This window comes from Sceloporus occidentalis, unplaced genomic scaffold, assembly GCF_023333645.1.
Source record: "Sceloporus occidentalis isolate IW3139 unplaced genomic scaffold, rSceOcc1.0.p SCAF_10, whole genome shotgun sequence".
Lineage (NCBI taxonomy): Eukaryota > Metazoa > Chordata > Lepidosauria > Squamata > Phrynosomatidae > Sceloporus > Sceloporus occidentalis.
In genome coordinates, this window is record NW_028316990.1 from 14936109 (window position 1) to 14961011 (window position 24903).

Genomic DNA, 24903 nt, shown 5'->3' on the forward strand with positions numbered 1-24903 from the left:
CCAAACCCCTGCTGGTGGGGGCTCTAATCTAGTTGACACTAGCAGTTGGATATAGGATCATGTGTTTATGATGCTCACGTGTATAAAGGGCATTTCAGCAGCTCATAATTTAGGGTAAACCACAGTTGATAAACTGAAACCATGATGCTGACTTTTTCACTGGTATTGCCTTCTACTGTTAACACCAGAAAGAGGAGGCATCATCTTTGTGCTCAGTACAATTATATAATATCTCAGCAATAGTAGCCTTGACGCAATAATTTTGTCTGTCCGAGCCAAGTTGTTGTGAAATAGGGGGATTGAGCCGGAGTTTCTATACATGTGTGATGTTTGCAAAGTCAGTTAGAAAAGTAATTAATAATGAATGATTGTTGCACCTTTCTATTTGTGAAGATGTTACAATTATGTTACATGTGTGGTAATGGCATCAGAGTCAATTGGACCCCATGTACATTTTGTGTAGGGTTTTGCATTTTATATAATGTGATGTTCTTGACCCTGATGGCTAATGTGCCATCTGTGTATGCTTTTAAAACATGTAAATGCTGTCATTATTAATTTCAGTGAAATGTTTCATTTGTACAGCTCTCTTAGGATATGTTTCATCCTACACCAGTTTAATACAAATATTTTTTCTGGTGATGGAGGTGAAAGCATAGTTGGAAAATGTCTTTATCTTTTTCATGGACTTAACTGTTGCTTAGCAATAAAGTCTAAATGCTTCCAAGTTTGCAACATTACAAACCATGCCTTTAACATATTGCTGTGGGCATTACTACATTTCTGTGGCGTTACAGATATAAAGGAGATTTGTTTAGAACTTTATTGACTTGCCAGTACAAAAATAATAATGTGAAGCATTCAAAGTCATAATGATCTACACATATATTTTCTATAGCATGCACACAGATACATGAACACCATTGCCAACAAATTTGGCAATGCCTTTAGGAACACAAACTATATTTCTGAACATTAATTCCTAAGAATTCTAAAGTCACAGCAGTTCTCCTCTATTGCGTGGAGAATGTGTGCATACATGTGAGTACAGAATCTGAACTTCTTACTCAAATAGACTCAATATATATTACAGATGTCTTATATTATATAATACAATAGATGCATGTGGTAAGCATATGAGTAACCTTCTGGATTCCAGTGAGCAAGCAATCAAAAAGAAATCTATATATAGTCCATAGCTAGGCCGTATAACATTTTTGTGGCTGGAGGAGCAAAGGCTGGTTTGGGTTGAGTAGACATGTTGCCCAGAGGTTCATCATTTGGAATGGAAGAAGGTGTTCTCTTTTTTAAAAGTTACAAAAATCATTGCTGAAAAACTAGTAAATGGTATTTCTGTTCAAAGTAGTGCAGAATTTATCTGTTAGTGTGTTCTGTGTAGTTGTTTCTCCTGCACACAGAACTCATTGTGTGTAAACTGAACATTCTTCTGCTTTATACACCTGGTTGACATTGGCATTGTGAAGTAACTTCTCTAATTCTGTTTTAATAGGATTTGGTCAATACTGGACTCTGCACTTTCTTCTTTTTCATTGCATCTGTAGTACTTGCAGCTCTAAACCATAAAAAAGGAGCAGAAATTGCAGCTGTGGTAAGAGAATTTTCATTCTTTTGAAGGAAAATCAAAGTGTAATCCGTGTTGTCATCATTGCACGTTGTTTGTTTCTCATTCTGTAAACTTACTCTTTCACTCTCTTAAGGGAGATGAAGACTACTCCTATTTGCAGTCAGTGAACTGACCATGCACTCATTGTGCTTTGCCTATTGTTGCAACATGCTAGGCCAGCTAATACTTGACAAGTGTTGAATCGTGGAGTTGCAAGTGACATAAGGGTATTATATCAAAATCACCATATTTGCCCACTTTCCATAGCTAGCTCCCCATCCATTGGTTTAGGTCATTCTTGAGAATATTCTGTTAATATTAATGAGCTGGTGGTAATTATATAATATTATTAATGGGATTTTCTTGGAAAACTGTTCATGTGTTGCCTTTAATTCTTTTAAGTACCATATTCATAATCCAGTGAGTCATTATCCAGTGAGCCTTCCTTGTTTAGTCTTACCTGACATCTGTTTATTGGACCTCCTAACTGCATGTTAATTTGTGTATTACTATAATATTTTATGGTTTATTGATGTACAACATTGATACTTTTCAATATAAGTGATGCTCGTATATTTGCAAATAAATATAGAAATAAAAAAAGCCAAAAGACCATGGAGTTGATAAAAATGAAATTTCCTATTTCAGGAGGCCTCTTCTGCAATATTAGTGTTCTTTGCTCAACTATCAGTCTTTCTAATTAAATCATTCTGGAGCGTTAATCCACTAACAATTGGCTGCTAATGTTTTGAGGCAGATTTTTAGAGCCATTCTTAGAATAACTCTGAAGATCTGGTTTATGCCATAAGAAGCAGAGAACTAGAGCTAACATGTTCTAGTTGTGACTCTCAGCATTATTATCAGCCTGTAAAGTCTGTATTTAGATGACCTTTAAAAGGCATGAGTGTATCTTGTATGACAAATACAGTTCTACAAGGGTGATAGCAGGATTAAAAGTAGCAATACAGCTGCGCTGTTTCTGTATAAAACTTGTAAATTCCTATTTTCTTATATGTGAAGCTTTATTCGGTTTTTTTAAAATCTATTTTCTTTATAGATATTTGGTTTCCTGGCAACTGCAGCCTATGCTGTGAATTTAGTCTTAGCAGTTAAAAATTGGAGAAGTAACAACCTACAGCAAAACACGCGACAAACCAGCGATTATATGCGCGCTCGGACAGAATCCAGAGAAGTAGATCATCGCCCAGAGATTCAACGTCTCGATGGGTGAAAATATCATGCAAAGTGTGATATCGCTTAAGAAGGAAACAAAATAGAAGCCTGCAGACCTTTTAAAATAATAATGTTCACTTTTTTAGGAAATGAAGGAGGAGCATGTGGTAGCCAAGGGCACCCGCATGTACAATGAAGGGGAGAAGGATTGAGAAGCAATTGAAATGAAGGCTCTAAACACTGACCTTTTCAAATGAAGATACTTTTCTATAAAGGAGGAGGAAGAGAAAGATACATTGCAATGAAGAACTGTCTTGGTCGCAGTGTTTTCCTGACTTAACAGACCCAGAAAGAGAGACTTGGTATTCAGTTTACATTTCAACCATCCACAAGAAACATCAGAATTAAAACTGGCAAGTGGTTCTGCTTTTGAAACAGATAGCTTCCAACAATAGATATAATGTATTGGTGAGACAGATAGCAATAACAAACCAGATACTTGGCTACACAATTGCATATACTTCCCTAACAAGGTTTGTCAAATAAGTTTAGTTCTCACACTCCTACATATCTGCCACAAACAACTATGTCAGACTTTTAGTTGGAGGGTTATGAAATGTTAGCTAAATAATTTTTAAACGAAGCACAAAGTTCACTCCATTTGTAACCACAGCTAGGTATAAACTAAGATTTATTTTTTGTATCCACTACTTTAATGTCTTTTTCTAATTTATAAGAGAGTAATGCAGAGTTGGCATTGAGCCTCTCTGTTTATCAAAACACATACAAAATGAAACATTTTCTCTTTTATATTCAGTCTTTGGAAAGCTTCATTGTGTTCAGATTTAAGGAACATTTGCTTAGTATCAGAAACAGTACTGCACTGATTCTGAAATGGGAAAATTACCATGATAGTTTAATTTGTTTTCTGAACAATTCAGTTGGCCAAATTAATTTAATTTGTGTATCTAGATTACACTGGTTTGACTAATTTAACTAAAGGTAACTAAATAATACCTTTTTAGGCATGAAAGTGAATCTGTGAACTGTTTAAATAATTGTCCAGAGATGAAGACTTGTTTTGGCATGGACGTGGACAGAGTAGTATTTATGTGGTCTATTTAGTTTACATACTATTCCATATAACTCCAGTTATATTACATTTCCCAGCAAGATTTCATGGGGAAAATAATACATTCTCAGAGTAGGAAATTTGGAGCCAGTAATTGGGATCTCCTTTGCATCATTTGTCTTGCCTTAGGTCAACCACAAGATTATTATGTAAAGTCAGTAAAATTTGCTATCCATTCCCCCCAAAATCTCAGGAGCGTTTCCCAAGTGATGGTGGAGCAGACCAGCCTTCGAGGAAAGTCGGAAGGTAGAATAGTGAATATTGGTTGAATGTCTCTAATTGTGGGATGGTTGTGAACTGTGTTAGATGGGATTGGCAATACTGAATAGTTTTTTGCATGATTTTGCTTCTTGCTTACAATCAGTTGTTAGAATTGGGGCCTCTAATGGTTGGAGGGAACTCTTGTCCTCAGTACAGATCTTATAGAATAGGTCCTGTTATATTGAATCTATGGCAACGTGATAATGTATGTTTAAAAATGAATTTGGATAATGTATTGAAGAAATTGAAGATTCTTGGCAAAGAGTCCATAGGCAAGATATTTTTAAAAGACAGATTGTGTACAGTCCGTAACATTCCTGAGGCATTGACTATGCTTTTTAAAAGGTAGTCCAGAAACCCAATTGATCTGTGCTGTCACTAATTTAGAGTTGGCATGATTTGAATGTTGAATGCCCTAGGATTCCAGGAGACCAGCGTTCAAGCCCCTGCTGGACCATTGAATCCTGCCAGGTGAACTGCATTCTCTCAGCCTTAGAGGAAGGTAATGACAAACCTCCTGAATAAATCTTACCAAGAAAACCTTAATGATAGGTTTGCCTTAGGGTCACCATAAATCAGAAATTAGATGAAGGCACACAACAACAAATACCTAATTTAACATTTTATTTTGTTGTAAGCTGCACATTGTACCAGCATTCAGTAAGTGAGTGGCTGACTTAACTGCATGTACAGTGCATCTGAAGAAGTAGACTGAGGGCCTGAACAGACAGGCCAAAATAAAGCTGCTTAGGGTCACTCTGTATACTATTTAAATGACATATGCATCTTAAGAGGCCAGAAGTTGTGCCAAAGCTGTGCTTCAGTCCTTAGGACTGGAGCGTAGTTTTGGCTTGTCTTCCAGCCTCTTAGGATGCATGCATCATTTAAACAGCATACCTCCAAAGTGACACGAAGCAGCTTTATTTTGGCCTGTGTTTGGGCCCTGAGTCTACAAAAGCTCATGCTATAACTTCTTTCGCACAGTTAGTCTCAAAGGTGCTGCAGGATCCCTTTTCATACTGATAGTCTGAACCAACAGTTCTGATTTCCAATGCTCAGTCAATCAAGCTTTGTAGGTGAAACTAGGCTTTTATTGCAGACGTCAGAAACAGCAACTATCAGTATTACATCCTGGTCAGAACTAAAAATCCACCCCCTCACAACATAATAAAGACAGTTAAACCAATAAACTTTTGCCCCTATACTTCAGCCCAATCCCATTACAACCTTCTAAGAGTCCCCCATCTCCCACCTGTATTGTAACAGTTAAATTGTTTCAGCAGACAGTGTCTTGACAGTTTAACCCTGACCATATCACCTCACCAAGTTCAAATCAGAAAATAGTCATACCTCAACATAAATAAATATAAACCTTAACACAAACAAAATATAAACATGTGGCAGATTCTATGGATTCTGATATTCTAGGCTAACAATTGAATTCTACATGTACAATGGATGTTGTCATATTCATTGCTAGAGATACTAAACTCAAGAGAATGTGTTGTTGTTTTGATGGTGTCTTTGTTTTATTGTTGCTGCTTAGGTGGAGAGGTCTTGGTGCCTTGTGCCTGATCACTGGCCTCTGTCAGGGGAAGGGCGAAAAGACATGCTTATCTTAATAGCAGCCAAAGCACATTTTGCCACCATCCCAATAATACATAGCAAACTATGTTTTAAAAACATAGTTTGGCACAGCAACCTTGATTCGTGTAATACTGGACTGTGTTTTCAGGGATAATTAATTCCTTCCCCATGTTTTTTTTAGAAAAAATACACAGTGTGTATTTCAGTGTTGCCAGATTTTGTTTTGTAGCCAATTCTGAAAGCATAAGAACCCAAAACAGCATGCAGATTAGGGTTGCTGTAGCTAGAGCTGGTTCCTGCAGTTGTACAAATAATCTCAAAGTGGAAAACAAAAAGGTAAGGATCTGTTTTGTTTTTTGGTCACCTGCTGATAATTTTATGGAATACTTCTTTAGTAGCTTAATGTATATGGATGGAGCAGCACAGAAATACTTCGCTTGGAGGAAATATAATCTGTAGATAGTTTTATCGGATAATTTTTATTACGTGCAACTCTCAGCTCTTAACTCTGGAGTCTTGTTATTAATAACCAAGGTTACTTTGAAAGAAATGTCTGGGATTATAGTATTTTAATGTTTCTCATGGGCCCGAAGCAGACGGGTCAAATAAAGCGCCTTTGGGGCATGGTGCAGCAGGCAGAAGCCGCTCTGTGACCAGTTAATGTGGCCCAGAAAGGAGCATCAAAACCCCACTCCTGCCGGTAGCCCATTCAGGACTCTGGCAGTGGCTAGCTTCGGGATCTCTGTGGTCCTGGAGCAATTGTGACCAGAGTGATCATAGATCATTCCATTTGGCCGATCTGCATTGCCCCTAAGATTCAAAGATGCAATACAAGATCTGTAGATTCTTGAAATTAACCTTGAAGGGAAGAGAATGTTCAAGGTTTTTCCCCCTTGCTTAGTTTGGCCTCTTAAGTGTGTCTTGATGGGACCGAGAAGGAGTGGCTTTTAATATGACAGGAATTACTGTGTTTTACCTCATTTACTGTCATGATTGATGACATCTACAGTAATTTCTTTCTTTGGACTTGAAAGTCTTCCATGTTTCTTCCCTGGTCTGTTTGAACCCATCCATGCATGAGACAGGAGTTGTAGCTCTGCCAACAAGCCATCTATTCGTTTTAGTCTTCACTTATGTGGTCATTTACCTGAGTTCAGCTTTTGAGTAGACATCCGTTGCAAGTTAGGGGGAAGCTCATCTCATATATGTCTTGCCAGCGAAGCCTTCTTTTATGGGGTTTGATAGACTCCATGTTTCAGCATTTTAATCAAACTTGACAAAGTCTGACATTTCTGTGGCCAGATCTCTCCTGACTATATCATCCCGGCTTTGGTTTTCATTTTTGTTAAGTTCCGTCTTTGTCCTTTATTTCTATGTAGGCCATGAATGTACTTCCTTGTTGATGTCATGGATGCTTAAGGCACTCTTGCTCTGTTGTTAGTGCACCTTTGGGTGAAGAAAACTGCAGGTCGCATGGGGGAGTGCATGCCTTGATTTGTTACTGGTTTTATTGACTTTCTGGTATCTCCCATAGACTTACTCAACCTGGAATAAATGATGCACTTAAGTTGTCTTCTGTGGACAATTTTTTCTCTTCTGCATTATCGTGGACAGAACCTATTTGTATATATTGAAGTGTATGTAGCTGTTATAATACAATAATGAAATGGTAAATTGTATATTTATTACTCACTGTATTGTCCCATATTGAATTGGAGGAGTTGGCACTTGTTATACTTTTTCATACGTGTTGTCAAACAAGACCCAGTTTTACCTAGGGTGCCTTTGTGTGTGTGTGTGTGTGTGTGTGTCTGTGTGTGTGGCATAGCTATGTCTCAGTCAAATAAAGATCCTCCACACTAGCACTGTTTTTGTAACTATTAATTAGTTAAAAATCTGTTAAAACACCAGCCTTAATAGAATCCTCAGGACTCTATTTTTGAAGTAGAATAAGAGAAGTATAATTCCATTGCCCTGACATGATTCCAGTGCTCTTAGCAGTAATTATAAGCCCTCTTAGATAAAGATCCTACCGGATTTGCATAGAAAACAAAATAGGTTTCTTGGGGTTTTGGTGGGACGAAATTGAAACTGGCAGCAAGGAAGCAATGCCTACTTTCCAGGACTGCCTAGAAGGCACTACCTTCAAGGCAGGGGCAATACTGGATGACTGGGTCTTTCTGCTTCCAGTTAAAGCCGTTTCAAATATACGCTAAGGTTACATTTCTGTGCCTCTGATTTTTTAAGGACTGTCTCTGGGAGCTGGTGAAATTGAAAGTGAAGGTTCCAAGTAATAGTAATAATTTTTTCTCTAGTTTTCCTCTGTTAACTGGTACTGCAGAAGATGCGAAAGTACACAACTAATATAATATAATATATAGGCTGGAATTGTGTTAGTTACTCCCAACAAGAGTAGGCCTATTGAATTAGTTGTTGGATGGTGAATTTCATTGGATGTGCACTAATCCAGGACCAATCATGGGATTTATGCCTAAATTGCAAAGAGGATATAAATAATAAGAATGTAAGAACATGGAATTGAGAGATGGCATGGTGTAGTGGATTAGGGAGACTAGGGTTCGAATCCCTACTTGGACAGGGAAACCCACTGGGTTTTTCTCCACATGTGTCCCTTTAGTGTGATTTCTTTCTTAACATTGCACTCCAAGAGGCTTGTTTCACAAACCAAACTTGTGACCAAAATTGTTTTCTCAGTTAATCATGGGATGCCTGTTTTTTTTTAAATTTGCATTGTTTTTTCATCAAGTTAGCATTTGTTAGCCATCAAGTCTCCTTCTTATGTATATTGGAAGTCAAAATTTGGACTGATTTATAATATACAAAATACAGTGCATCTTAATATCAGAAAGTAGATAATAATGTCTTGCTTAATGCTCAGTGTAAATGACAAGGAGCTCAGAAAATCCTCTCTCCCAATATAAATACTATTTTAGTTGATCCAGAGCTAGTTTTTTTTTACTGGCCAACTCTTGAGTTAAGTAGAATGCATCCAGTTTTCCTTTTTGGTAGAATCAATATGCCCTCAGTCATTCTGTCTAGATTTGCTGGGTAGTATAAAATAACTCATATATCCATTCTGAGTACATGAGAGGGCTAGAGAATCCAAAAAATATGACCCCACAGTACTAAACATTCTTGGATGCAAGTTTTGTGGTTACAGTCATGTGCTTTTACTTCCAAATAACTGTGGTTACCAGTCATGTGCCTATAGCACATAACAAGCTCTATCTGAATAAAAATTGAATTCTTGGGACTTAACTGGGATAATGCTTGGAAAGGTTAGCATGTTACAATTGTAGAGTTTTTCCAGTTGCAGCCTGGGTTTACATTGGTGTTACCTTCAGTTAAACTGGCTCTCGACTGGGGCCTTTAGTGTACAGTCTGACACATAGATGGATCAGTTTAAATAGCAAATCGCAGCACCTCTACACAAACCTCATACCTTTATATGAACCAAACCCATCTTCAGGGTGATGCAACTGCTGCCCAGAGTTTACACTCCAGTTGTTAGCTTTGTTGGCTAAACTGGTATCGCTTTCTGCATTCCAGAGTCTTCAGTGTGACTTGCAAAAACCTGGAGATACTGTTGGCTGCACCAGGCCCGAAAATGCTATTTTAAAAGATCCCTGGGCTGCTCAGTTTTGTGATACAGCCCAGTGCTTCTCAAGCAGCTCTTTTCCTCACTGTGCCAGGATTGGTACCATATTTGTGCCCATTAACTACAATTGGTTCATTCTGTTCTGGAATCTCTCCAGGGAGCAGCACCAGATGGCTTGGGGACCACCAATTTGGTGGCTTGGACATCACCTGATATACCTCAGTTAACAAAACAGATGTATTCCTTGACGTTAATTCTTTAACAGAAAATTTGGTGCCAGAGCTAGAAATAACATGGAAAGAATAGGGATAGGTTGCTACACTGCACACGGAAAAGCAACACGTTTCAACCATTTTTAAAATTCAAAACTAACAACCACGTCAAGTAACAAAAGCATTTTACACCTTCTAGAGCTCACTTGAAGGCTTTTTTCTGTCTTCTTTCATTACACAAAGGTTTGTTGTTAAAAAAACTTCATTAATTGAGATCCATCCCGGAATTGACTCATTCCATTTCTTCCTAGTCTTTTTCCAAACTCTCAGAAGTGCCCATTTCATTTCATGGTTATGAAAATCTTTATGAACCAGACCCTTTCTGTAGCCAAGGTAGGCATGCCATCCGAAACGGTTTTCAAACCCTTCAAGCTGGCTTTTCTTTTTAGTTTGCATCCAGTCTAGAATTCAATATAGACTGCAAGCGTAATAGTACAACCTCACGTTCGGTAGAGCCGTGCCTCCTCTATTTATTTCGTCTTGTAGCAGTTTCATTTTAACTCGTGGCTTTTTCCCTGACCAGAGAAAAAGAGAAATATCTTTATCTCATTTCCTGAAAGGTACATCATTTTTAATAATTTATAAATTTTGAAATAAAAAGAGAACTTTGGGGAGCAGATTCCTTTTTATAGCAGATATTTTGCCCACCCAAGATAGACCGGTCTTCCCCCATCTTTTCATATCCAATTTAATATCTTTCCAAACTCTTTCATAATTATTTTTGAATAATTTATTATTATCTGTAGAGATATATATTCCTAAGTATTTAACCATCTTTTGTATTTGAAAACTTGATTTACTCACAAACTCCTTTTTTTCTCGTTCTGTCAAATTCATGGTTAATACCTTTCTTTTGTTCTTGTTGATAATAAACCCTGAGACCTTACTGTAATCATTTATTATCTTCAGGAGCGTCTCGATATCATATGAAGGGTTAGCAAGCGATATCATCAGATGCTTCCAGATCTTTAACATTATCCTCTCTCTCCTACAGATTATTTCTTGCAATTCTGTTTTAATCTCCTTCCTAATTTCCGCCTTCAAGTCTGACGTCTCTTGTCTAATTATTTTTCTTATTTTCTTCAATAGAGGTTGATTGGATTCCACAAACTTTGGTTGGACTAATGAAGGTCTTCTCTTTCCTTGAGACTGTTGTTTAAAAGATTGATTCCTTGTTTCCATCTTGGATTTACAATACAAGTGAACTCAATCTTTTCTCTTAACTAATTCTCAAAAAGTTATTTATTACCAATGTGTAGAAGCAGTTAATTTAAGAAGAAAGTATTCTCGAGTTAGCTAGTAATCAGTTGATAATAAAACAGTCAACAATTAATTGATAACCTCCATAGATGAATTAAACAATAACCATACACTTAAATTACCTAAAGTCAGCCAATCTACTAGCACTTTGTTCCAGTTGATCACTCTCAAAATTAACCCTTGATAAATTTGTCAACCAATCCTTTGTTAATCTGCTGGTTTCTCAAACTAGTCAGAAAATGATCAGAAAATCAATCAGTCAATCAGTTTTTCCTAATATTAATCAATGGTCTAAGTGTTCAATCAACAGTTACAGCCCATCAGTCCTTTAAATTCAAGCAGAATCAAATGTAGCGACCATTCATCACCTTCTGAATTAATCACCGTTCCTTTGTTATCCTATCACTCATACAACTAGACAATGAATTAATCTAGTCAATAAAACAGCCATTGAATTATTTATAAACTTAATTTATAATCAAATCAATCAGTGTAACCAGTCAATCTATTAATTCTCAGTTTCAACCATTAGTTCTCAACATCTTTGACTGAGGAATATGTGATGAGTTCTTGCAAAAACCATCTTCAGAGAAGTAACAGTTTGCCCCCACTTCTTACTGATAGAGTTCAGCAATGATGGTCATGTTAAATGCATCTGAATAACTACTTAGAGTTCCCAAAACATGAAAAGGGAGTAAAGGGAAAAGAAAGGCAAGGGATTTTTGAAGGCGGAGGAGACTCCCTTTTCTTTCCAGGGCTTGGAAAAGTTGCCTTTTTAAAATATATTTAAATATATTGTATTTAAATTTATTCTTACACGGTGTACTTTTATCAGTTTTGCTTTGTATATTAGCACAATCGGGAGGGGAGAGTTTCACAGGTTAATACAGCTATTCTTTTGATCAGTTCTGATGTTTCCTGTTCTTTTTGATACACTACGAAATCGAACTCTACAAAATTCTCATGGTACATGTCTGTTTTTCATAGTGTTTTTAAAAATCTGTATTTTTGTATGTAAGGAAAATCATAGGTTTTTCTGAACACTAATCTTGTAAGGAAATCATTGTAAAGATTTTGTTTAATAAATGGATAGGAGTAAAACAAATTGTCTAATTTTGACTTTGTATGTGTGTTAATGACAGATAATTTTTCTCTACCTCTGAATGATTTGTAGTGTTTCTTCTAGCATGGTTCAGGATTTTTACGATACAAGATAGTGACCAATAAAATAGAACAATACCCGTTGCTTCATTTATGCCTATTGCTTCATTTTTGAAATTCAGGAGAATGCAACAGTCCATAATGAGAGAAGTGGTCATTCTTCAAAATCTTAAATTGAATTGGATGCTACGCTCAGAATGAGGTACATATTTTCCCATTTCTCTCTTCTGTGATGGTTCCTGTGATGGCATTAATAAATCCATGGATGCTTTGGGTCCAAGTGTTTGTAGTTTTTGGCCCTGTGTAATTTTCCTGCACACATCTAAGTTTTTTAATCCAGCACATTTAATCCTAAGCATACCAGTGGCTTCATTAAGGTATATAAACATCACAATTTATACAGCAAAATGTGGTTAAACAACTACATAGACCATTCAAAGGGAAGAGAAAACTGTCCCTGTCTCTGAAGGATAGGCTTTGGAAAAGGAGGCATTTAACCCTTATCCACATGAATTAAAAAGGTGCACAGAGTAACTTCATGGATATTTCTTGATCCCATGAGAATTCCAGTATATTGCAGGGAATAAATGCTTTCCCCCCTATGACGGCAGGAGTGTTTGTGAGTGTTAAGTGTTTAGCATCCTCCAGAATACCCAAACAGAGCCAGAAAACCATTTTCACATGAGGCAGACATTTGTTTTTTGGTAGTTGACAAGCCACCTTTCAACATAATGTTTATGTCTAAAAAATATTACCACTGGTATTTCCAACTGAGGAGAAAAATCCCTTGTTGTGAACCCTGCAGATTAGGAAATGGACATAACCTAACATTAATGGTTTCATGGAGTAATTTTACTAAATAGTCCCTGCTGAGAGAAATATCCCCTACTGAAGTACCATTCTTTGTGACAGCCAAGTGACAACCAGAATCACTTTGATGCTGCAGGCAAATATCCCACATAGGGTACACCATCAGTTTTCTTTTCAGCTGTTTTACTGCAGAAGTAATAGACATGGAGAGTTAAACAAGTCTGAAGTAAAAGTTACTCATTTAATCTCATTACCAAAGGAGTTTATTCCAGTATGGTTTGTAAATACATATGTTAAAATTCTAACTGAAGGCACATAGATTAGAATAATATAAAATCACATTCAAAGTCTTAAAAAAGAGGCAGTAATATAAAACACTCATTGGAGTTTCCAAAAGGCTTGTGCCTTTGTTTATGGCAAGACGTCCAGTTGCCCAGCTCAGAAACCAATTTTCAGGGCGTTTTGTAAAATGGCATTGTTCAAGTTCAGCCATTCCTGAAAAGCACCTTCACGGACTGCTAGAAACCTGCTAGCAGTAATCACAGAAATAGGGTTTTTGGCTTTAATGGCTTCTCAACTAATTTCAGACACTATAGACTGGCATATATGGCAAATGTAAGAATACATTGGCTGAGAACCACTCCTCTACCGGTGCAACTCCCTTCTCTGCTGCCAGGCCATCCTTGTCATGGCCATTCAGTTATGGAGATGGCTGGGGACAGCCAGGCAGTGTCTGGCTGTGTTTCAGCATCTGGATGCATGGAGACAACATGGTCCTCCCAGGAATCTGAGACAGATCTTTTCTTCATACATCTAATTGTAGAACCACAGCCCAATACAGCCTCACTCCTTTGCCCATGAAATGGCCATTGGAGGCAGCCCAGTGGCAGAGAAGTAGGTTACGCCAGCAAGGGTCCCTGCAAATGGAGGCACAACCTTTCACAATTACCACAGAGAGACATATGCAGCCACAGTGTGACATTATGCCTGTGCATGTCACAAGGGCACAACAACGTCACTAACAGGATTCCAGACATTAAGTCATAGTTTCTTTTCACAGATTAACCTTTACATAATTGCTTTAAAAATATGAAAAAGATTCCCTATGCAATTCTAGTCATTTGGGACTAACCAACAGGATTTAGGTTCCTTGTGAATATAATAAATGTGTACATATGCACAAAGAATAAAAGAAATGACAAAGTAATTTTAAAAGTCCTGAAATCCCCTCAAAATGACTACAAATTATATAATACATTCATGAGTTTAAAAGGAAATTAAAATACTGGAGGCACAGCCACATCTCTGCTCTCTCTAAACTGGCAACTGTAAGGTTACTTGTGATAATGGCTGCCTTTTACTAATACCACCAAGAGACTGTAAAACTCAAAAACACTGTAGAACTCATACTGATGGACTTTTAACACCCCTTTCTTTGGAGAATTTTTTGACATTACAATTCTTTTTTGTAGGTTTCAGGCTTAACTCCTGGGGATGCTTTAGCTGGAGATGTTGCACTGAGCAGGGGTTGGAGTCAATGGCCCATGAAGTCTTCTCCAGCTCTGTGATTCTATGATATGACTTAAGCCTTTGTGGACTCCGTTTCACTTCATCAGATGCATCATATAATGTGTGCTGGAGTTCAAAAAAACCTACGTTTTCAAGATGTTACAAGACTGCTATCATTGCTCATGGGGAAGGGGGAAAGGCAGAGCAGGTTTGGTCCCCAGAGCTTGCCCATTTTTAATCTTGAAGAAAATCACACCTCACTTTAGCCCCTTTCCTCTATATTCTCTTCCATTGGAAGCCATGGTCCTAGGCTCGAATTACCTGAGCAATGCTCTCAAAGACCAGAGGGGCTCTTAGAGGTCTCTCATTCATAGGGTAACCGTAAGTTGAAGTTGTCTTGAACTAATCGGGTGGAAGTGGAGGAAGCTAATAAGCAAAGGGATTGCAGCAAGCATGAGTGAGTTTCATCTCTATTGCAGTCCTGAGATAAATTCCTTTCTAAACATTTGTAGTGTGATTTCCTCACAATACAAGTACCCTAGATCAGTCAAGAGTTCTGTGCCAAAATGGTAGGTAAGGCCATGCCTGCTACTAGGAAAGGGTCACTATCTTTCCAGAAACAGTCACTATCCCTGACAAGCTCTTCTTGTATATAATGAGTCTATTTGTAAAAGGTTCAGTCTTAAAAGTGGTTTGTCTACATGGTAAACTGTGATATAAAATGATGAAAATAGATTCAAGAGTGGGTCAAAGTTCCCCAGAGGTCTTTGGTACTGGTTTGGCAATGTTCTGTACAATCTTGCATAGAAGGAAGTATTCACATAAAAGATTTCAAAGACTAAAATGAAAGGATGTGCCCCTTGGTCTCTCTCCATGGCAGTTCTGCAGTCAGTTGAGGCACTGTGCTTCAGTCTGAATCTGAATCTGAATCATCATCTGAAAAGGAAAAAAAACCATGAATTTACAACATTTAGACACTTGCAGTGCACTGTATGTGGGGCTGTCTTTCAAATCAGTTTGGGAACTGAGGTCAGCCCAGAATAGAGCTACATAAGTACTACCTGGAATTGGACATTTTGATTTTATGCTGGGGCTTTGTCAGCTCCAGTGGCCTCTAGAACTCCCATTCCTATGATTAATAGGACACTGTGGGCTTCAGTACAAGCAGCCCTCAGTAAGAGTGCATTCACACCAAGAGCCATTAATGCACTAACCAACACTTCATGCAGGTTTATGCAGGGAAACACAAACTACACAGCGTTTCTCTTTCTTGCTGCCTTTCCTCACCACCTACTTCCCAAGCTCTTTAAAATCAGAATTAGAAATGTATCACAAAAAGCCCCCACAGAACACTCATGTTGGAATAAATTATGTCTAAGGCAGAAGATTCAGCATTTTCTCAATTCACAGTGGCAAAACCCAAGAGGATTGTTGTCTCATCTATTACAAACAAAGGCCGCACACGGGTGTGGGTCAATTGCCCTGTACCTGCAGCTTTTACAACAAAGCAAATCTGGTTTGTACCTACCTTCTGATTTACCTGGCTCAGGAGCATCTGAAGAATCACCTTGTTTGAGATATGTTGTCAGGTCATTGAAGGTAAAGTAAACGTAAACACAATAGATGATTGTGGCAATAAAGCCAAATACCTAAGAACAAAAAGATAGATGGATGGATGGAAGGAAGAATGTGTAAGTTTTTCTTCCATTTTAAATATCTGCAACTCTTTCTATCCTAGATATGAAGACATGTGAACATTTTGGCAAATTCTTGTTGAAACCCCACTGAAATAAAATGCGCACCCAAATGTTATGACATTCCTGTCACCCAGCTGTTAAAGATGAGGAATCTTTGAGGGGGAAAAAGAAGTGCCAACACTAAACCCTAACATGGCTGAATATACAGGATTCAGACTCAAGACTTTTTAAGAATTAACAACTCAAGAGTCCTGAATCTGCCAGTTTCTGGTTCTCTGCATTAAGGTTTCTTTCTGCCCTGAGTATGAAGGGTATTGGAAAAAAAACATATAAAAAAGAGGACAGTTAGCTTTTTAGCATTTTTCCTCTTCTGGCACTGGCCACTCTGCCTTTGACTTTTCTACCCTGTATTTAAATGCAAATTCAAGCACTCTGAAAGCCCTTGCACATAAACCAAAAAGTTGAACACAATAAATCTAAATTCAATAAAAACTCTTTGTTTTAATATGAGGAAGGAGGAACCTCCTACATCAGGGGTATGGCCTTTGAACCTCAGGGCCATTTTTGTGCCCTTCTAGGGGTGTGTGTCTTTCAGTGCCTCCAAAATGCCTTCTCTGGTGCATGGAGAAGATTTACATTATATCTGGGGCCCACCTTGAGCCAGTTTTGACCCAAGAGAGGCCCTTTTTGAAACAAAATGGACAGAAAGTGACTTCTACTCACTTCTGTTGTTTAAAGAAGCCCTGTCCTTGGTCTAAAATAGTCTAGGAAGCCCCCCCTAAACATGGTGAAAATGCCCTCATGTCCCCGAGAGGGAATTTGGGGCAAAAAAGATTTTTCTGTGGAACTAATGCATCCCTCTATCTTTCCACAGTTGTCTACTTCTGTCCTAATCTGTTAGACTACAACTCTCTTAATTATTTGGCTGCCTAGGGTAAGACTAGTGGGAATTGAGCCCAAAAACATCTATGGGAGGCAGAAGTTCCTAATTCTTGCTCTAAAGCTCTAGATTGGAACCAGTCTAAAAAGATTAGCTTACTCCTGCAGCTTTGGATGCCGTGTCAGAATATTTCGAGACTGCAGCAATGGATATGGCAAAATAGATAATTGCAGCAATGATACCACATAAGAAATCCTGCAAGACAAAGAGTTTTGGACGTTAGGAAGGAAGCTACAAACAGCATACAATGGTAAGTTAACACACTAAGTGTATGAACCTAAGAGTCATGCTGGATCAGCTCACAGGCTTAGTAAATCCAGCCTCCCCCCGCCACATTTCCTTGTTAAGCATCTGAAAGAATGTTGGCAGCAAATCTCACCACTAATGCATCACAGCACATCCCATCATCCCATATTAAAATGATAAAAGCACACAGTCTATCTTTGGCTATGAGGAGAGTCCAGAGGCAAGAGGAAAAGCTGTTGGCCCTGACTGTTGCTTGTGCAAATTAGTCACCAATCTCCCACTGCCATTATCATGCTCACCCAGCTCTGAATTCTCTCTCTTCCCCTCTCCATGCTCCTTACAACCTTGCTGCTTCCCTGAAAACTACTCCTTCCCTCTCTGCAAATTTATGCTTCAACTCAAGGCCAAGGATTTCTCAGAGAAAGGCTGGAAAGTCTACCAATGGCGTAGATTGCTCTCCAAAGATCTTTAAACTTGTCTTTTCAAATCCTCTCAGTTTCTACCCAGTGCACTCCCGCTACAGTCATTTTGTCTCCTGGAAAAGTTACTTTTTAAGACTATTCGTCCAACAAATCGTGCTGACAAGGAGGAGCCGCAGTCTAAAAAGTAATTTTTCCAAGTTCTGGCTGAAAGATTTTCTCAGTGTGTGAGATTCTGTCTAAGCTGCTTATTAAGACATTTAATATTAGTGTAACTCCCATTTCTGGCATCAGGCTTCTTTTAGATATGTTACAAAATTCAGGAAGAAAAGTGAACTGTTTTTAATACATTTGGGAGCAACCCAGTCTCAGATGTTTCTGATGGGAATGACTAGCACAACAGCGAACAGTGATAACTACATATCTATCTGTTTATGCCATTACATCCTTCAGTACTCAGTAAAATTAGAGGGCTGATGGGAAATAATGAACTATAAGGGTGGAACTAAACTCAGTACAGTTTTCTCTTCCTTTTCTTCTTTTTCCATTCTTCCAAGCTTCCTTTGCCAAACACGGTATTTATTTGGGAACACAGCCGCATCTAGTGGTCAGTTGGAGGAACAACCAGTAGCTGCATCTGGTAGGCTTTTAAACTAAGGACCATTCACGCTTCACATTTATAACACTACATTTTACTTTGTCTTTGTCAGACAGTTGACAAAAGCAGAGAACGTGGACCAAGTGGCTCAGTATGAGGCAGCTTCATATGTTCTTTGTATGTATAACACCCACAGTTTTTAACCAACCAAACCAATGATCAACAATTTGGAGGTTGAAACCCAACATCAGAGGACATGAAGAATACAAGCAGTACAATATGATTCTTGCAGGCAAGACCAACATTTCATGCAGAAAAATTAGTGTTTCGTGTAAATTGATTCCCCCTTTCTTTCCTCTCTTCCTCCTCAAACGTGTGCTCTTAGGGTTTTCAAGATTTCAAGCTCAGCTGCAAAGTGAGGTGAGCTCTCTGGAAGAGAACCCAGAGAAGTTATTTTTTCCTTCCCTTCCCTTTTTGTTTTTGACTACAACTCCCAGAATTCAGTGATCATGCAAACCTTGATTTTACCATTTTATATAAGGGATACCATTTTACTAAGTCATTGTATTTAATGAGAGTTGATCTTGGGGGGTGACGGGTCCTTACACCAAACCTCAGCAGATACCAAGGCCCCACTGTACTAAAGTGGTCAGGAAACGGGGAACGTCTGTCTGTCCATTGGCAAAGTAGGCCCTGAAAGGAAACCCAGCTTCCCTTTAGCCCTTACTACAAGCTTCTTGCAAAGGATGGGTACTCCCATCATTAAACACACCTCCCTTTCCACCTTTAGCTCTTTCAGCTGAGAGAGGCAGGGAGGGAGCTTGATTTATTTGTTAAATTTATATCACACCTTTTTCCCAAGAAGGAACCCAAAGCATCTCGAAAGACACTAGAAATCCCTCTCCCTGGGGATGCCAGATGGAGAGTTGGAGCAGGGTAAGATAACACAAAGCATCAAGTCCTCAGTCACTTTGAAGAGACAATTTTCAGCCAAAGTCATCTCCTTTCTGCTTGGCTATTGCCTCACTGATGGAGGCAGGGATGGTGGTGTAGTAGAGCATCCAATGGCAAGAATATAACAAAATAAGCTCCTCCGCACACCTCTCTCCCTGCCTCCATCCCACTGAGGCTCTGGGCATGTTGGGAGGAGACCTGAAAGTTGGAGTTTAGCAAGGAAGAAAGGACACGGAGCTCTGTGGCTTGACAGAACTTTACAATGCCTTCTTCTGTTCCAAGATCTGTTAGGGGATTAAAGTGAAAGGATCCCCATCCTGGATCCAATCTGGCAGCCCTCACAAACACACACCTTCAAAGCCTCTGCTTGGCCTACTTACCGCCAAAACCCAGTAGATTGCTTTGAACTTCTCATTCAGCTTCAAGGAGTACGCAAAGAAAAAGCAGAGAGCCAATAGGAAGGTTAACAAGGGGACCATCAAGAAAGCTGCGGCAGATGAGGCAATATAGCAGATGAAGATGATAAAAGATAGCACCTGCGCAAGACAAAGAACACTGCCAGTTAGCTATAAAGACAGAGTACAGCAGTCGGACTATAGTTCAGTTTTAGTTACATTTCTGACCTGCCGTTCTTGCAACAATCCTAAGGTTCTGTTCCTCCTTTTTTATCTTCACAACAACACTGTAAGGTCAATCCGGGTGAGAGAAATGGACAAACCTAAAGTCATATCCACCAAGTTCAGTGACAAATAATGTTTTGATCCCCTAAGTCTCCAGTGCTCTAACCACTGTACCACATTGGCTCTTCACAAGGCTGGGCAATTTGTGCCCCTCCAAAAGTTGTGGAGGATAAGTGCCTTGCCTCTCTCATAAATCCCTAAAATCCACTGGAGAAAGGATTCTGGGAATATTTTAAATAACCAAATAAATAAAGCTGCCACCCTAAAGATACTTATGTAGAGAGTTGGCACATTAAACAAAGTGGAGCATCCTTATGAGTAAACCTTATGAGAGACAATTGGAAGCAAAAGGGCTGGTTCGCTTTTAATTCTGTTTGATTGTTCCAAAGAAGGAAACTTTGGAGAGGAAAGAAAACCCTCCTTTTTAAAATTCAGGAAATCTTTCAGAGCAACCAGTGCAAATCAGCTAATACTTCCTTCCATGAAACAAGAGCTGTAGTATGTCTTGTTTCTTTGGAAATAGTTATGCAATACGCTTTATTTAGACTCTGGAAGCGATTTCTCTTCTGCAAAAATTAGAATCAGCAGATTAATGTCTCTGAGGTTGTGTGAGCCTAATTTCGTTGTCAAAATGTGTTAGATGTGCAAAGAACGGAAAATGCATGCCTGGGATTTGCATTTCTCCAACAGCCTGCATGGTGTTAATGATTTGAGTTTGGACTACGATTCTGGAGACCAGGGTTCAATTCCTCACTTGGCCAGGAATCCAAGGGTGACCTTAGTAAGTCATATTCTCTCAGTCTGAAAGGAAAGCAAAGGCAATATCTTGCCAAGAAAACCTAATAACAGATTTGTCTTACGGTCACTGTAAACTGGAAGTTGGCACACAACAACATGAAGAAAATAATCCACTTTGTATCTCCCAAGAAACACGTCTCGCCTTGGATCTCTATGCACTCTTGAAGCTTGTGATGTGAACGACAAAGAACAATGACTTGATATTCCAAAAAATAAAGGGTACAAACAAACTTGAATCAATAGGGAAAGTGCAACAAAATTATGAAAATCTGGGTCCCTGAAATAGAAGAGTTTTATTCAGTCATTTCTTGGTGCATGGCAAAGGATCTGTCGATTGAAGAAAATGTCAAATCTCGGAGTACCATAAGGCTATGGCAAGTATTTGCAGCCATGGGAGAAGCATGACCAGAAGCCATACTTCAACCAGAGTTTGTCTTTGGCTGCATCTGAACTGCAGAAATAATCCAATTTGACACCATTTTAACTGCCATGACTCAATGCTATGGGATTCTGGGAACTGTAGTTTTGGGAGACATTTAGCCATCTCTGTCAGTATTACAACAAACTGCACTTTCCAGAATTCTGTAGCATTGAGCCATAGCCGTTAAAATGGTGCCAAACTGGATTATTTCTGAAGTGGGGATGTAGCCTTTGCCAGCAAACAATGGTTTGTTTATATCAGGAAAGCAGATGCTTCCAGTTTCCTCTTCTGGGATACATCATAGGATTTGTTGTGGAGAAACTGTTTGAGCAGGTTTATTAATACAACAACTGAACTATATTATTAATTGCTTCATGTCCTGAAGCTCTCTGGCAAACACGACTATGTGCTTTTCTTATCCAACTACAAACTAAATGGCTTTATGTACAATAGTATCATGACTTTTACAGAGATCAATCTAATAATTACCTGTATTTTACACAGAGCACATTCCAAGCTGCATGTTTCGCAACCTCTGCATAGTATCTTCTTGTGAAACTGTTGATTGCATTATATAATTTCCAATTAAAAACCCTATCTGTCAGGGTCAAAAGAAATATCTGTCCAGATATTTTTCCCCATTCATATTGCAGTAGCACACTAAAATAAACTCAAAAATCAAAACAAAAAGCAGCTCTTTAAAATAATGTTTTAAATAAAAACTACACTACATTTGGTCCTTAGTCTCATCAATACGCCCCAAAACTGGCTCCATATATTAAACAAATAAAACTTAAGTGCCTTAATCTATGGTATGCCTTTCCCTATTAGAACCCCTCATTTTCAAGGAAGATTGTGGGACCTTGGTTCAAACAGTCATGAAATCTATGAGGTGGAAGCTGAGTGTGGAGCAGTTACTACCTTTCTAAACTACATGTCCCAGATTTCTCTCAGCCAGTATAGTTAAGAGATTCTGGAATTTGTACGGTAGTTCAAAATCCCTCCACAAAGACCTCCCAACAGCTTTTCCAAGCTCTGGGGAACATGGTAGATCTCTAAAACTGTGTTTGTAGTGTGTGTTCATTGTGCCTCCAGCACAACAGACTCCATATTTGCTGAAATAAGGGAATGGGTGGGTGCCTGGGCATTGAGCAATAGAAATATTAATGTGGGAGAAGCAAGAAAGTCTGGTAAAGTCTACAAATATCGAAACAGGAAGGGACAGAGATTGAAATCATACATTAAGCAAGTGGAGCACTATGCTCTGCTCATTTAGTTCTGTGTTCGCCCCATGCTCCTGCAGCTTTTGGTGCCAGGACTCCTGTGGATACCATCAAGCGTGGATGCTCAAGTCCCATTATATACAATGGGGTAGTGCCCAGAGTATTATTAAGGGATCCACAGATCAGTGACTTGTCCCTTCAGCCTATTTCAGTCTATAAGACCCACATTTGCTTTAAGGTGCCAAAAAGGTCTATGTGCCCTTTTCCACTTCTCTGAGCTCAAAGGACAATGACCTTCTGCTTTTCCCAGGATTATTGTCTTTCCAGTGAGTCACATCATCTTATGATGTCTCCAAATACAATACATTTGGTTTAGTAATCTCTTCTTCTTTTACTCGTGTTGCTGTGTGCCTTCAAGTAATTTTTGACTTATGGCGACTCTAAGGCAGACCTGTCACAGGATTTTCTTGACAAGGGCCGCGTTCCCCATTACAAATATACCGCTTTGCGATCCGAATCGATGGATCGGATCGGCAGCGGAGCATGGTTCTCACTACATTTGACCCGATCGGATTATCTTGTTGTGAAATAAAATAAAATAACCCACTTGTGGTTCACATTGACGAAGGAATCGATTAAAAATGGACCCGCTCCAGCTGGCCAAAGGGCAAATTTAAATTGATTCCGATCCGTACCAGGTTCGCGCTTGCGCAGAATCAATTTATCCAAAAAGACGTGGTGTGACCAGGCGTCCTCCTTGTCCCAAATGTGTCCTACATTTAGACCATTTGTCCAGGAGGAATGATTCCAAAAGGCCCTCCATTTTGGCCAGGACTAAGAAGCATTAATTTATATTTCTATGAGTGTTTTTTTTAGCTCTGATTTTGTAATCATGGTTCAGCGCTATGGAATTCTGGGAATGGTAGTTTGTCAGGGCACCATTGCTCTCTGGCAGGCTCAGGTCCCAAACACACAGCAGAAATAATCCACTTTGGGACCGCTTTAAATGCCCTCAACAAACTGCAATTCCCAGAATTCCAAAGCACGGAGCTGCAGAAGTTAAAGCGGCGCCAAGCTGTTTTATTTCTCCAGTCTGGATGCGGCCAAGAACCAAACTCAAGGAATCCAAAACACACTGCAGAAGTAATCCAGTTTGAGACCGCTTTAACTGCCCTGGCTCAGTGCTAGGGAATCCTGGGAACTGTAGTATATTGTGACACCAGACAGAGAAGGCTCAATGGCTCACAGAACTAGAGTTCCCAGGATTCCCTAGCATGGAGCCAGGGCAGTTGAAGCGGTCTCAGAGTGGGTTATTACTGCAGTCTGTTTCAGCCTGCATCCACACTGGAGAAATAACCCAGTTTGGCACCGCTTTAACGCTTTGTCTGGCTCAAAGGCTATGGAATTCTGGGAGTTGCAGTTTGTTGTGGAGCCCACAACAAACTCCAACTCCCAGAATTCCATAGCCTTTGAGCCAAAGAATTAATGCGGTGCCAAACCAGGTTATTTCTCCAGTGTGGATGCAGCCTTAGTTTCTTATTTAGTCTCTCTCCTCCATATATATACACACACACACACACACACACACACACACTCCTGGCAGGTCCTTCTACTACTACTACTACTACTAGTCCTACTAGTAGTAGTAGTCCTACTACTCGGACTAGTAGGACTACTACTTCTAGTTCTACTACTAGTAGTCCTACTCCTACTAGTCCTACTCCTACTCTACTACTCCTAATGGAGTGGCGCTGCCCTGCCGGCCCTCTCCCTCCCTCTTACCGCCTGAGCCAGGAGGAGGCGCCCCTTTCTGCAGCCCAGGAACTCCCGCAGCGGCAGCAAGAGCAGCCCGGGCCCCGGAGCAGGAGAAGCAGCATCAGGAGGCAGCCCTTGGGTCCCTTCGCGGGGCTCCATCCTGGCAGAGAAGACTCTGGCTCTCTTTCCAGGGAGGGAAGCGGAAATCCTGGCTCTGCGGAAACTGGGCAGGAAGGAAGAGAGGCGGGAGGCAGGCAGGGAGGGAAGGAAGGGAAGGGGCTGGGCAGCAGCCTTGGGTCTCCTGCTCTTGCCTTCTGCCCGGACTCAGGAGCCCCACGGGAAGGAGAGGAAGGAGAAGGAGAAGTAGAGGAGGAAAAGAGAAGAGGAAGGAAAGAGGGAAGGAAGAAATAAAAGAGGAGGAGGAAGAAGAGAAAGAAGTAGGAAGAAGAGAGAAGGAAGAAGTAAAGGAGGAGGAGGAGGAGAGAGTAGAAGAGGAGGAGGAAGAAGAGGCAGAGGGAGAAGAACAGGAGGAGAAGAAGAAAAGGTGAGGAAGAGGATGGAGAGGAGGAGGAAATGAAGAAGGTGGAGGAGGAAGAAGAGAAGAGGAAGAAGTAAAAGAAGAGGAAGAAGAGGTGGAGGAGGGAAGAGGGAGAAGTAGAAAAGGGGGAGGAAGGGGAGGAGGAATAAGAAGAGGCAGAGGGAGAAGAACAAGAGAATGAAGAGGAGGAGGCGGGGGAGGAGGAAGAAGAGGAAAAGTAGGAAGA

The 24903-nt window shown here is 39.6% G+C and overlaps 2 protein-coding genes across 3 annotated transcripts in view; one reads left to right on the top strand and one right to left on the bottom strand.

Annotated features, from left to right (window-relative positions):
* The window catches only part of CMTM4 (CKLF like MARVEL transmembrane domain containing 4), a 29141-nt gene extending 14719 nt beyond the window's left edge, over nt 1–14422 (top strand). The window contains exons 3-6 of one of the 2 annotated variants that reach the window (XR_016282432.1): nt 1511–1609; nt 2682–4692; nt 12212–12291; nt 14372–14422. Coding sequence is in view for 1 of the 2 variants with exons in the window: in XM_089539527.1 (XP_089395653.1) it covers nt 1511–1609; nt 2682–2855 (273 nt within the window). In the remaining variant the exon portion in view is untranslated. Of the gene's footprint in view, nt 1–1510; nt 1610–2681; nt 4963–12211; nt 12292–14371 lie in introns of those variants that run through there. The other variant, XM_089539527.1, reaches the window with a different exon arrangement.
* Nucleotides 14423–15156: 734 nt separating this feature from the next.
* Nucleotides 15157–24772, bottom strand: LOC149305971 (CKLF-like MARVEL transmembrane domain-containing protein 3). The gene is made up of 5 exons (XM_089539528.1): nt 24167–24772; nt 19643–19798; nt 17145–17240; nt 15937–16057; nt 15157–15344 (listed from the first exon to the last, which is right to left on the bottom strand). Exons 1-5 carry the CDS (start codon nt 24296–24298, stop codon nt 15316–15318), a joined length of 534 nt encoding a protein of 177 aa, XP_089395654.1. The 5' UTR covers nt 24299–24772; the 3' UTR covers nt 15157–15315.
* Nucleotides 24773–24903: the final 131 nt, after the last annotated feature.